The sequence below is a fragment of the Sorex fumeus genome, unplaced genomic scaffold, assembly GCF_029834395.1.
Source record: "Sorex fumeus unplaced genomic scaffold, SorFum_2.1 ptg000028l, whole genome shotgun sequence".
Lineage (NCBI taxonomy): Eukaryota > Metazoa > Chordata > Mammalia > Eulipotyphla > Soricidae > Sorex > Sorex fumeus.
Window position 1 is genome coordinate 2610335 of NW_026606085.1, and position 13055 is coordinate 2623389.

A 13055-nucleotide genomic window follows, 5' to 3' on the forward strand; every position below is an offset into this window, starting at 1 on the left:
AGTTGTAGTTTCCGGGAGCCGAGAGCGCCTACGGCTAGGAACCGTGAATTGGACTTCTGTTTATACGGTTCGGCTCCACCGGGGACAGATATGGGAGGGACGACTGAAGTAGAGACATTTGTAAGGAAAACCGAACCTAGATTAGGGGACGTAAACTGTTGTTTTGCCAACCGTGGGGACCCTGCGGTGCCCTCAGGACCTACCGTTTGAGCTATCTCAGCCCGAGAAGGTCTAGGGGTATGTTTTGTTCGTCTGGTTTACCAACGGCTTTCTTCCAGGCAGTAGCAGACTTTCACAGACCAAAGCTTTCTCTAAACTGGTTTGCTGGCCTCGCCTCTGGCCCCTTTGGCTTCGTCGGGCCAAAGGTTTAACTCTTCTCTGACCAAACGTTGAACTCTTCACCCTGCCTTACAGGTTGGCCTTGCCGTCCCCCGCCCCTAGCGCTAACCTCGTGCTTCCGGTTTTCTTTCTCGTTGATTGGTTGGGGAAGAGAACGACTGATCGTGGATTGGCTGCGCTCCGCGGCGGGCTGAGCAACTGGACTGAGGCGAGCAGTTGAGCAAAGATGGCGGCTGCCGAGAGTCCTGCGGGCGACCGTGAGCTGTGGCAGACCTGGCTTCCTAACCACGCCGTGTTTTCGCAGCTTCGGGAGGGACTGAAAAACCAGAGCCCAACGGAGGCCGAGAAATCTGTTTCCTCCTCATTGCTTTCGTCGTCCCCACTGCCGCCCCAAATAATGACGAGAAATCTGGTGCTGGGCCTCGGCGGTGAGCTTTTCTTGTGGGACGGAGAAGGCAGCGCCTTCTTGGTCGTTCGCCTGCGGAGCCTCAGTGGCGGCTGTGAGGAACCTTCTCTATCCCAGTACCAGGTACCGCTCTGCTGATCTTGGAAATGATCACGTCGCAGCTGTTTGGTGGATGTTGTGTTTTCCCTTTTGTTTCTTTTCCTGTTTTTTTTTGGTTTCTTTTCTGGCAGGTGTGCTCAGTTTTTCATTCTTTTCGTGCCGCTTTAGCACGCCCTCTTGCGATCTGAAGCCTTTCTTCGAATTTCATTCCTAAAACGAATGTTTGCGCCGATACTGTCAGGCACTGTCACAGTATCCCACGCTGTCAGGGCTCTTCAGTTCTCTTGCCTGGAAGGCAGGGAAGGGCCAGGGCATAATCAGCAAAATACGCAGGAGCCCTGCGAGAAGTCAGACCTCAGAGGGGTTAAGGAGGACACAGTTGCTCTTCTCGAGTGATGGAAGCGGCATGTCCGAGATGACGTAGACTCTTAACTTGCTGCCTGGATTTTTGTGAACTCAGAGTGGTGTCAGGTATATACATTATAGAGCGCTACGTTTCCGACCTGATGTGTTCATTCTTTCTTTGAACTTTTGGAAAGTTGGATCATACCCACAGTATTAAGGAGTTCTTGTTTCTGATGATCCAGCAGAGCGTGAAAGTGAGTGTGATCAGAAAATAATTTCCACTTGCTGTGATCAGACTTCTTCTGGAAGTGTTTCTAATCAGCTGATTCTTTTCAAGATTGCAGTGCATGAAGTGTATGTGACATTGTTTTGATTCTTGTTGGTGACAAATATATATCGACTGATACCTATAGATAAGATAGATAATTTTTCTTTCTTCTTTTTAAGAGGGGCTACGCTCAGCCGGACGGTGGGGGGGGGGGTCACTTCCTTTAGTGCTCAGCCAGGTGATTTGGTGCAGGCCTGGAAGCTGTTGTGGTGGGGTGACAAGCCTTGATCTCACTCTGCCTCTCACATGGGAGAGGTTTTGAATTGAACTAGATCCCAGCAGGTATCATCACCTTGTGGGGGTGATGATACCTCCACTGGGTTTGGCTGCCGTGGCCCCCTAGCCATGCTAGGGAGCCCTGGAAAAGAAGAGGCTTAAGGTCTTAAAGTCTGTTAATCTGTTTTTTTTTTTTTATGACATCTTATTATCTCATTCCTACTTTGGACAAACTTGCAGGCTATCGAATGTAGCCTGCCCACAGGGCAGAGTCTGGCAAACTCCCCGTGGCGTACCAAATATGCCAAATACCAGTAAGAATGATGGGTCTCATTCTCCTAAAGAGCCGTGAATATAATCTCAGGGCTAGGATGAAAGAGACGTTACTGGGGCCTGCTCGAGGCAATCGACGATTAACAGGATGATGAAATGAAAAATGAAAATGAATCTGGACCGGGGGGTATGTGTTTCAGTGACTGAGCACAGCTTTGTATGTGGCTTGTGTTCCTGGCCCTGCAAAACAAAAACAAACAAGAATTAAAATCTGTTTACTGTAAAATTTTAGATTTTAGCTCATAGAAATAATGATCACAATAGGGCTTGTAGTGCTGCATATGGCACAATGCGATTAAGTTTGTCTTATTTTTCTATACTGAGCTTCAAGGCAGGGACTATGTTGCGGTCTAAGAGATATACAGCGCATGAGATTGCATGTGGCCAATCTGGGATGTTTGATCTCCAGCATCCCATATGGTACCCACCACCAGGAGTAATTCCTGAATGCAGAGCCAAGAATAACCCCAAGTATCACTGGGTATGGCCCAAAATGAGAAAACAGGAAAAAAAAATAAGGGCAGGGTATGTGTCTACCATACTTATTTTTATACAGTGCTTCACAGAGCTCTGTAATGCATAAACTTTCAGTAAAAATTGGTGACTGAATGATTTTCAGTCCTCCAGAATTTAAAAAACTCAGATATACAACAGCCTAGAATGAGCTTCAACTGTGTTATTCAACAAAGCAGCAACTTTCAAAACAAAAACTATATTCTATGATTATTACTAGTGATCTATGATTGATATGTTCATATATCCATATGTAATTTTATGTATCAATATCTATATAATGATGGGTCTCATTCTCCTAAAGAGCCTTGAATATGGCACTATCCCAGGGCTAGGACGAAGGAGACGTTACTGGGGCCTGCTCGAAGCAATCGATGAATAACAGGATGGTCGTGATCATGATCTATATACTCATGGTTATGGGTATATTCACATATATGAGATACGCTGTCAAAGTAGAAAGATAATGCAGCTTGAGGCCACTGACAGAAGAAAGGAAAACAGATCAAAATCAGTGGAGGGCAGCTAAAAACAAGCCACAAACAAACCAGCTAACAATATAAAATTCAGAACCCACTTTCTAAAAATATTTTGGCTTAAGGTGATTCTCTATACTGCAGTTTCAGTATTTCTGAACGCATAAAGAAAATGGTTATGAGAAAACAAGTGGGAAATACAAATACAAGTGTTTTGTTATTTTTTTAAGATATTATTATTGAATCCCTGTGAGATAGACCCTTACAAAGATTTTCAGGATTAGGTTTCAGTCGTACAGTATTCCAATACCCATCCCTCCACCAGTGTACATTTCCCAGCACCAGTGGCCCAGTTCCCCTCTATGGCAGATAATTTTAATAGAAGTGTTTTTTTGGTTTTTTTTTTTAGGGCAGACGTTTCTTAGATAAAGCTTATCAGAGCCCCCTAAAATAGCACGTTATACTTTATATTTTTTGTGTTTTGTTTGTTTATTTGTTTTTTGAGGGCCCACACTTGGCAGTGCTCAGGGCTTACTCCTGGCTCTGTGCTGAGGGATCATTCCAGGCAGTGTTCAGGGAACCATATATGGTGCTAGGGATCAGACCCAGTTGACTGTGTGCCAGGCATACTCCTTGCCTTCTGTACTCTTTCTGGCCCCCTACCTTATAGGATTTTAATGTAACACTAATTATCACTTAATACTTTTGAGTTCCTCATTTATTGAATAAAACATATTGTGAGTTATCATTATGGCTGTATATTATGCTAAGACTTAAAAGACAAAGAACAGGTCTCAAGTAATTCTTAATTGTATAATAGGAGCAATAGTGCAATAGGAATAGTATTATCCAGAGTATGCTACAGAAAAATATTGGGATAAAATTCAGAAAAGATTAACACTTGCCAACACATCAAGTATCTTTTATTGGTAAAGTGCAAAGAGGGTAAATCTCTTAAGAATATGTTGTTGAGTGCCCAGAAAGGTAGTACAGAGGTTAAGGGATTTGCCTTGCAAATATTCGACCTTGGATTAATTACCAGCACCACATATATTCACATATGTTAGGCATGGTTTCTGAACACAATCAGGAGTAAGCCCTGAGCACAGGGTGTATGTCCCAGTAAACAAACAAAATTTAAAAATATGTCATTGGTGAGCTGAAAAGGGAAAATAAGGGCGTTGCAGGAAGAGTTGTGCAAAGACAGAACGTTATAAAGCATTATCAAAGTTAGTCTGATCAGGGTGTAAATTATAAGTGGGAAATGATACAGAATTGGCCCAGAATTACCTGACTGCATCTTAACCATGCAAAGGAAATTATATTCAGTGTTTATCAGAATAGATCTATTGCATGCATTTTAATAGTTCATTTTACTATTTTTTTAAAGTGAAACAAGATAGTTTTTTTTTTATGAAACTTAGATAAGAGGGAGGGAGAAAGAAAGGGATACAAGAGGGTATATGAACTTGAAAGAGTGAGCATACAAGCACAGCAACGTTGAGAGACAAGCAAATGAGGTACATATTCAAAGTGCACGAGCATGAAGAGCAAACTTAACATTACATAATACTTATTTATTCAATTTTTTTTTTGATGGCCACACCTGGTAGTGCTCAGGCTTACTGCTGGTGGACTAGGAGTCTATTTGGGGTGCCACGTTTGGACCCAGCACATTTATGTGCAAGGCAAGCGACCTGCCCACGGTACTGTCATTCCAATCCCTAACATTCCATTCTACATGGTTAAAAATTATTTCACTACAGGTTTTAGTACTTATCCAGGATGCTTCATTATCGCAATTATAAAAAAAACTAAAAATGTTGTTTTCAAGAAAAGTAACTGTCAAATATTATTTACCTTGAACTGAATATTTTAACCATTTTACTTTAATTTCCAGAGATTGCTTTGCATAAATCCACCTCTGTTTGAAATCTATCAAGTCCTGTTAAGTCCAACACAACACCATATAGCACTTTTGGGAATGAAAGGACTTATGATATTAGAATTACCTAAAAGATGGGGGAAGAATTCTGAATTTGAAGGGGGAAAATCAACAGTGAATTGTAGGTAAGTTGTATTTCCATTTAGTATTTATCTGTATATTTTGTAACATACACAAAATTATCCAAGATCAGTTGGTGGTTCTTAAGGTATGTTTCTGTTAGAATAATAAAAGTACTTCAGAAATATTCTTATTCAGAAGTACTTCAATAAATTGGCTGCTTATGTTTTACTTTTTTGCTGTATTCATGGAGGTCAGGTCATTGTTTTCAGGTAAGAAAAAATAAGATTGTGTGGGGAGAGTTTGTCCCAAACCTCCAAATGCTCAGTGGTTACTCTTGGTTCTGCATTCAGGGATCACTCCTAGGGGTGCTTGGGAATCATATGGGATGGCAGGGATCAAACCAGGCTCAGCCATGTGCAAGGCAAATGCCCTGCCCAGTGTACTATCTTTCTAGCCACAGAAATAAGATTTTTAAAGAACAGATCTTTTTTAAAAAATCACTGTTGTTGTTACTAGTTTTCAAATAAAAGAGTTTTATTTAAAGAAATTGGAGAGGGTAAAGAGATAGTATAGTGGGTAGAGCCCTTGACCTTGCACATGTGGACCCAGGTTCCATTTTTTTTGGCGTCTCATAGCTCCCCTGATCACTGCCAGGAGTAATTCTTGAGCTCAGAGTCTGGAGTAACTCCCGAGCATCTCTAGGTGTGCTGCAAAAACCATTAATAATAGTAGTAATAAAGAATAAAGAAATAGAGAAACGAGAGAGAGAGAGAGAGAGAGAGAGAGAGAGAGAGAGAGAGAGAGAGAGAGAGGTCGGGGAGGGGAAGAACCCTCAGGAGAGAATATGGGCTTTTACAGATAGATGAAATCAGGGTTACACATCTTAGGTTGAGTTGCAGGCCAATTTCCTGGGTGAAGACTGAGCCTTTTTTTAAAAAAAAAATTTTATTTTTATAAAGTTGTTCAGCGATAGCACAGCGGTAGGGCGTTTGCCTTGCACGCAGCCAACATGGCCGACCCGAGTTCGATTCCTCCGCCCCCTCGGAGAGCCCGGCAAGCTACCGAGAGTATCTCGCCCGCTCGGCAGAGCCTGGCAAGCTACCCGTGATGTATTCGATATGCCAGACACAGTAACAACAAAGTCTCCAATGGAGACGTTACTGGGCCCGCTCGAGCAAATCGATGATCAACGGGAGGGCCTTTAAAGTTGTTCACAATAATTGATTGCATTCAGTATTCCAACACCAGTTCCACCACCATTACACCTTCACACCACCATATTTCAAATTATTCCACCCTGATTCCCAAAGCTTCCCCCAAAACAGAACATAATAATTTGTTTCATATTGCTTGTTATAAATAATCTGCTAAAGATGATCCAAAAATGTTTACTTAGAGGAAAGTGTGAAAATTGTGTCACTCTGGCGCCATTAACCCATTGTATGGAGTATAAGATGTCACACGACAAAGAATGCAGCCACATGCTGCAGGAATTCTAACATTTTAAATAGGGTGATATAGCCAGAATAAATTTTTAACAAGATGGTGACTTTAGGTTCTGGTGGCATCTCTGTGGCATGTTGCTCTCTTTCTTTTCCGAGGTTTACTTGTGAGTCTCTGGATCATGGCCATTAATGAGCTTAAATGGAGCCAGACTCAGTTTGTAGGCATGACTGCCAGGCTACCAGAAGCACAGGGAGATGGGAGGAGGTCTCTGTGCAAGCCTGAGATTTGGTCACAAGTCCCACATACCCAAGGTGTTTGGCAGATTCACTCATGGATCAGGTTTGTCCGAGCCTGTGGAGATTAGCAGGGAGCTTGGAGGTGATAGAATTTTGAAGGTTTTGGCTGCTGGGGCTCTTTTGGAGTGGGTGGTGAGATTCACTTGCCCCCATCTGTGTTGCCCTGGACAGCCTGAGCTTTAATAGTTTTTCATATATATATATAATTTTTTTTTAATTTGTTGTCAGGGCCATACCTTTTAGTACTTATGGGGCCATGTTTTGCTTGAGATTTAACATGCACAAGTTATGCATGCAATCTGCCACTTAAGCCACATTTCCAAAAATTTGCTCATAAATTTAAGTTTACTTTTTAACTTTCCTTCTTGCTGGGGGTACAAGGGGTCATAGCTGCTGGTGCTTAGCACTCAGGGATCCCTGAGTGTGACTGGTGGACCATGTATGGTGTTGGATATTTCATTCTGGTCAGCTGCATGCTGTCCTCTCTCTCCAGCTATATTCTTTCTCCAGCTTTCTAAGCCCAGTCTGTTTTAAACATATCCTTTCTAAATGTACTCTTTTTTTCCTTTTTCTTTTTCTTTTCTTTTTTTTTTTTCTTTTCAGGTCACACCTGCTGATGCTCAGGAGTTATTCCTGGCCTTGCAGTCAGGAATTGCTTCTGGTGGTGCTCAAGGGGACAGTATGGGATGCTGAGGATTGAACCCGGGTCCACTGCATGCTAGGCAAATGCCGTACCTGTTGTACTATCACTCTGTACTCACTTTTATAATGGGAATAGTAGTGTCTGCCATTGTAGTTCCTTACAGGGTTACAAAAAGAAATACAATACTGTATTTAAAATTATTTGTAACATGGTAGTGGAGAAGCAGCTCATCCCAGATGGCTGTGGTCAAATACATCCCCAACCGTGGGCCTCTGGATAAGTGGCGAGCACTGCACTCCTGAGAGCCTTGGAGTTGTGCCTTCCAGTCCCTGTTCCCCACCCCAGCCCTCAAGCGCCCCATCCCACCCACCACAATAAAACCTGGTTCTTATAAAAAAAATTATTTATGTAATGCACTATAGATACTCAAATTTTGAGTATCTTCATTTTTTAAAAATTTTGACTGTTGGATGTTAGTTGAATAGATGCTTTGAGTGTTAGCAAAACTTAAAAGAAATTGAGGGAAGGACTGGAGAGATACTACAGTGAGAAGGGCCTTGTCTTGCTTGCAGCCAAATTCAAGTTCCATCTCCCGTTTCCCGTATGGTCCCCTGAGCACTGTCAGGTGTAATTCCTGAGTACAGAGTGAGGAGTAACCCCTGAGCATTGCTTTGTGTGGCACCCAAACAAAAAACAAGAAAGAAATTGGGGAAATGGAGAGATATTACAATAGGTAAGGTGCTTGCCTTGCATGTAGCCAACTTGGGTTTGGTTCCTGGTACCATATATGGTTTCCAGAGTTTTGCCAGGATTGATCCCTGAATGTAGAGGGGGGGGGGGGGGGGAGTTTAACCAGGCAAAGAGGCAGAGGAATGATAAACACAGAGTTGAGTTGAAAGGCAATATCAACTTGACTCAGAGTCATGTAACTATGAAGGCTTGGTTCCATTGCTGCTTGGGGTCTAATCAATTGACAGACATGGTGATGGGGTTAGAGAAAGAGCTTTATTGGTATTATCAGCAGGGGGAATAGTTGAATTCATCCCCAGAATGACTATCTTCTTGGTCACAAGGAGTTTCCATAGTGAAAGAAAACCAAAACCCAAAAAGGAGAAAAGAAATTTGACGGAAAAGTGAGCAGAGTGTTATGATGGCATTTTCTTTAGGATTTTATTAAACTTTAACAAAATGTTTTAGATAATTGTTGTTTTTGTTTTAGTACTATTCCTATTGCTGAGAGATTTTTTACCAGTTCCACCTCTCTGACGCTAAAGCATGCTGCCTGGTATCCAAGTGAAATGTTGGATCCCCACATAGTGTTACTAATGTCAGACAATGTAATAAGGTAAGATTTATTTATTTTCTTCCAATTTTTAAAAGTTTCTGTTCTTTATAGTACTGTTAATGATAGGGTTTTATGCGCATGTTCTAACACCACACATTGGAAGCATCAGAGTGTCTTATTTTCCTCCACCCATAAGAAAAGTTACTTTTTTTTAAATACTTTTGTGAGTAGGAAGATTCTATTTGCCACCTAACAGCCCTCTTCCGTGTCCTCTAAGAGTCAAAAGAGATCATTTTGTTTTGGTTTGGTTTTTTTTCTTTGTCCACACACAGATGTGCCTAGGACTTACTTCAGGTTTTATGATCAGGGATCACTCCTGTCAGTCTTGGGGGATCATATGGGTGCCTGGGATTGAACTTGGGTATGCTATATGCAAGGTAAGAGCTCTGCCCATATACTATTGCTTGAGCCCCAGAATTAGTATTATACCAGGTTTCTTTGGTGGAGTGTGGAAAGGGGTTTGTTGGACCACATCTGCCAGTTCTGGAGGCTACTCCTGGCTCTGTGCTCAGAGGAGACTCCTGGCAAATCTCAGGGGACCACGTGGGAAACAAACCAGAGTAAGCTGTGTGCAAGGGAAGCACCTTAACCTTTGTACTATGACTTGTTATTTTTTGTTTTCTTTTTTTGTTTTACCCGGCATAGAATCCAGGGTCTCACACATGCAAGACATGTCCTCTACTACTGAGCTGGCGCCCCACTAAGAATTTTTTAATTGAATTTATTCCATTATCATTTTCATTTCATTTCATTTCATCATCCTGTTAATCGTCGATTGCCTCGAGCAGGCCCCAGTAACGTCTCTTTCATCCTAGCCCTGAGATTATATTCAGGGCTCTTTAGGAGAATGAGACCCATCATTGTTACTGGTATTTGGCATATTTGGTAGGCCACGGGGAGTTTGCCAGACTCTGCCCTGTGGGCAGGCTACATTCGACAGCCTGCAAGTTTGTCCAAAGTAGGAATGAGATAATAAGATGTCGCGCGGCCGCGAATGCGGCCGCGCGGTTCCGGGATCTGGATTTTATAGTCTCTGAGTCTTGGCCGCTGATGGGATTACACGGCGCCAGGGGGCCAGGTGGTGGGTGTGACCCCCGCCTACTGGAATTTGGAGGATCTGGGTGGAAGATGCTCGACTCCAATTCGAGTAGGCTTGGAGGTCTCGGCCCCGGAACCCGCGTGGCTTTGTCCCTCTGCCAGTACCTTCAGGTGTGCGGAGAGTGGTCTCAGCATGGTGGTGGCTGGTCCTGGAGGTCTCCGGCTGCCGTAGCCCTGGCCGGGGCGGGGAGGAAAGCTCAACCCGCTCCCCTCCAAGGGACTCCGGGAAGGAACACCGAGGCGCGGGGGCAGAGACTGCACTGCTCTCGTCCGGGATCTGGATTTTATAGTCTCTGAGTCTTGGCCGCTGATGGGATTACACGGCGCCAGGGGGCCAGGTGGTGGGTGTGACCCCCGCCTACTGGAATTTGGAGGATCTGGGTGGAAGATGCTCGACTCCAATTCGAGTAGGCTTGGAGGTCTCGGCCCCGGAACCCGCGTGGCTTTGTCCCTCTGCCAGTACCTTCAGGTGTGCGGAGAGTGGTCTCAGCATGGTGGTGGCTGGTCCTGGAGGTCTCCGGCTGCCGTAGCCCTGGCCGGGGCGGGGAGGAAAGCTCAACCCGCTCCCCTCCAAGGGACTCCGGGAAGGAACACCGAGGCGCGGGGGCAGAGACTGCACTGCTCTCGTCCGGGATCTGGATTTTATAGTCTCTGAGTCTTGGCCGCTGATGGGATTACACGGCGCCAGGGGGCCAGGTGGTGGGTGTGACCCCCGCCTACTGGAATTTGGAGGATCTGGGTGGAAGATGCTCGACTCCAATTCGAGTAGGCTTGGAGGTCTCGGCCCCGGAACCCGCGTGGCTTTGTCCCTCTGCCAGTACCTTCAGGTGTGCGGAGAGTGGTCTCAGCATGGTGGTGGCTGGTCCTGGAGGTCTCCGGCTGCCGTAGCCCTGGCCGGGGCGGGGAGGAAAGCTCAACCCGCTCCCCTCCAAGGGACTCCGGGAAGGAACACCGAGGCGCGGGGGCAGAGACTGCACTGCTCTCGTCCGGGATCTGGATTTTATAGTCTCTGAGTCTTGGCCGCTGATGGGATTACACGGCGCCAGGGGGCCAGGTGGTGGGTGTGACCCCCGCCTACTGGAATTTGGAGGATCTGGGTGGAAGATGCTCGACTCCAATTCGAGTAGGCTTGGAGGTCTCGGCCCCGGAACCCGCGTGGCTTTGTCCCTCTGCCAGTACCTTCAGGTGTGCGGAGAGTGGTCTCAGCATGGTGGTGGCTGGTCCTGGAGGTCTCCGGCTGCCGTAGCCCTGGCCGGGGCGGGGAGGAAAGCTCAACCCGCTCCCCTCCAAGGGACTCCGGGAAGGAACACCGAGGCGCGGGGGCAGAGACTGCACTGCTCTCGTCCGGGATCTGGATTTTATAGTCTCTGAGTCTTGGCCGCTGATGGGATTACACGGCGCCAGGGGGCCAGGTGGTGGGTGTGACCCCCGCCTACTGGAATTTGGAGGATCTGGGTGGAAGATGCTCGACTCCAATTCGAGTAGGCTTGGAGGTCTCGGCCCCGGAACCCGCGTGGCTTTGTCCCTCTGCCAGTACCTTCAGGTGTGCGGAGAGTGGTCTCAGCATGGTGGTGGCTGGTCCTGGAGGTCTCCGGCTGCCGTAGCCCTGGCCGGGGCGGGGAGGAAAGCTCAACCCGCTCCCCTCCAAGGGACTCCGGGAAGGAACACCGAGGCGCGGGGGCAGAGACTGCACTGCTCTCGTCCGGGATCTGGATTTTATAGTCTCTGAGTCTTGGCCGCTGATGGGATTACACGGCGCCAGGGGGCCAGGTGGTGGGTGTGACCCCCGCCTACTGGAATTTGGAGGATCTGGGTGGAAGATGCTCGACTCCAATTCGAGTAGGCTTGGAGGTCTCGGCCCCGGAACCCGCGTGGCTTTGTCCCTCTGCCAGTACCTTCAGGTGTGCGGAGAGTGGTCTCAGCATGGTGGTGGCTGGTCCTGGAGGTCTCCGGCTGCCGTAGCCCTGGCCGGGGCGGGGAGGAAAGCTCAACCCGCTCCCCTCCAAGGGACTCCGGGAAGGAACACCGAGGCGCGGGGGCAGAGACTGCACTGCTCTCGTCCGGGATCTGGATTTTATAGTCTCTGAGTCTTGGCCGCTGATGGGATTACACGGCGCCAGGGGGCCAGGTGGTGGGTGTGACCCCCGCCTACTGGAATTTGGAGGATCTGGGTGGAAGATGCTCGACTCCAATTCGAGTAGGCTTGGAGGTCTCGGCCCCGGAACCCGCGTGGCTTTGTCCCTCTGCCAGTACCTTCAGGTGTGCGGAGAGTGGTCTCAGCATGGTGGTGGCTGGTCCTGGAGGTCTCCGGCTGCCGTAGCCCTGGCCGGGGCGGGGAGGAAAGCTCAACCCGCTCCCCTCCAAGGGACTCCGGGAAGGAACACCGAGGCGCGGGGGCAGAGACTGCACTGCTCTCGTCCGGGATCTGGATTTTATAGTCTCTGAGTCTTGGCCGCTGATGGGATTACACGGCGCCAGGGGGCCAGGTGGTGGGTGTGACCCCCGCCTACTGGAATTTGGAGGATCTGGGTGGAAGATGCTCGACTCCAATTCGAGTAGGCTTGGAGGTCTCGGCCCCGGAACCCGCGTGGCTTTGTCCCTCTGCCAGTACCTTCAGGTGTGCGGAGAGTGGTCTCAGCATGGTGGTGGCTGGTCCTGGAGGTCTCCGGCTGCCGTAGCCCTGGCCGGGGCGGGGAGGAAAGCTCAACCCGCTCCCCTCCAAGGGACTCCGGGAAGGAACACCGAGGCGCGGGGGCAGAGACTGCACTGCTCTCGTCCGGGATCTGGATTTTATAGTCTCTGAGTCTTGGCCGCTGATGGGATTACACGGCGCCAGGGGGCCAGGTGGTGGGTGTGACCCCCGCCTACTGGAATTTGGAGGATCTGGGTGGAAGATGCTCGACTCCAATTCGAGTAGGCTTGGAGGTCTCGGCCCCGGAACCCGCGTGGCTTTGTCCCTCTGCCAGTACCTTCAGGTGTGCGGAGAGTGGTCTCAGCATGGTGGTGGCTGGTCCTGGAGGTCTCCGGCTGCCGTAGCCCTGGCCGGGGCGGGGAGGAAAGCTCAACCCGCTCCCCTCCAAGGGACTCCGGGAAGGAACACCGAGGCGCGGGGGCAGAGACTGCACTGCTCTCGTCCGGGATCTGGATTTTATAGTCTCAGAGAC

The 13055-nt window shown here is 47.6% G+C and overlaps 1 protein-coding gene across 1 annotated transcript in view; it reads left to right on the top strand.

Moving 5' to 3' along the window:
• Positions 1-527: 527 nt before the first annotated feature.
• NUP88 (nucleoporin 88) overlaps positions 528-13055 on the top strand; it is a 48500-nt gene continuing 35972 nt past the window's right edge. Inside the window, exons 1-3 of the mRNA XM_056115257.1 lie at positions 528-868; positions 4956-5125; positions 8668-8793. Of these exons, the coding sequence (XP_055971232.1) occupies positions 566-868; positions 4956-5125; positions 8668-8793 (599 nt within the window). The 5' untranslated portion in view covers positions 528-565. The remainder of the gene's footprint in view (positions 869-4955; positions 5126-8667; positions 8794-13055) is intronic.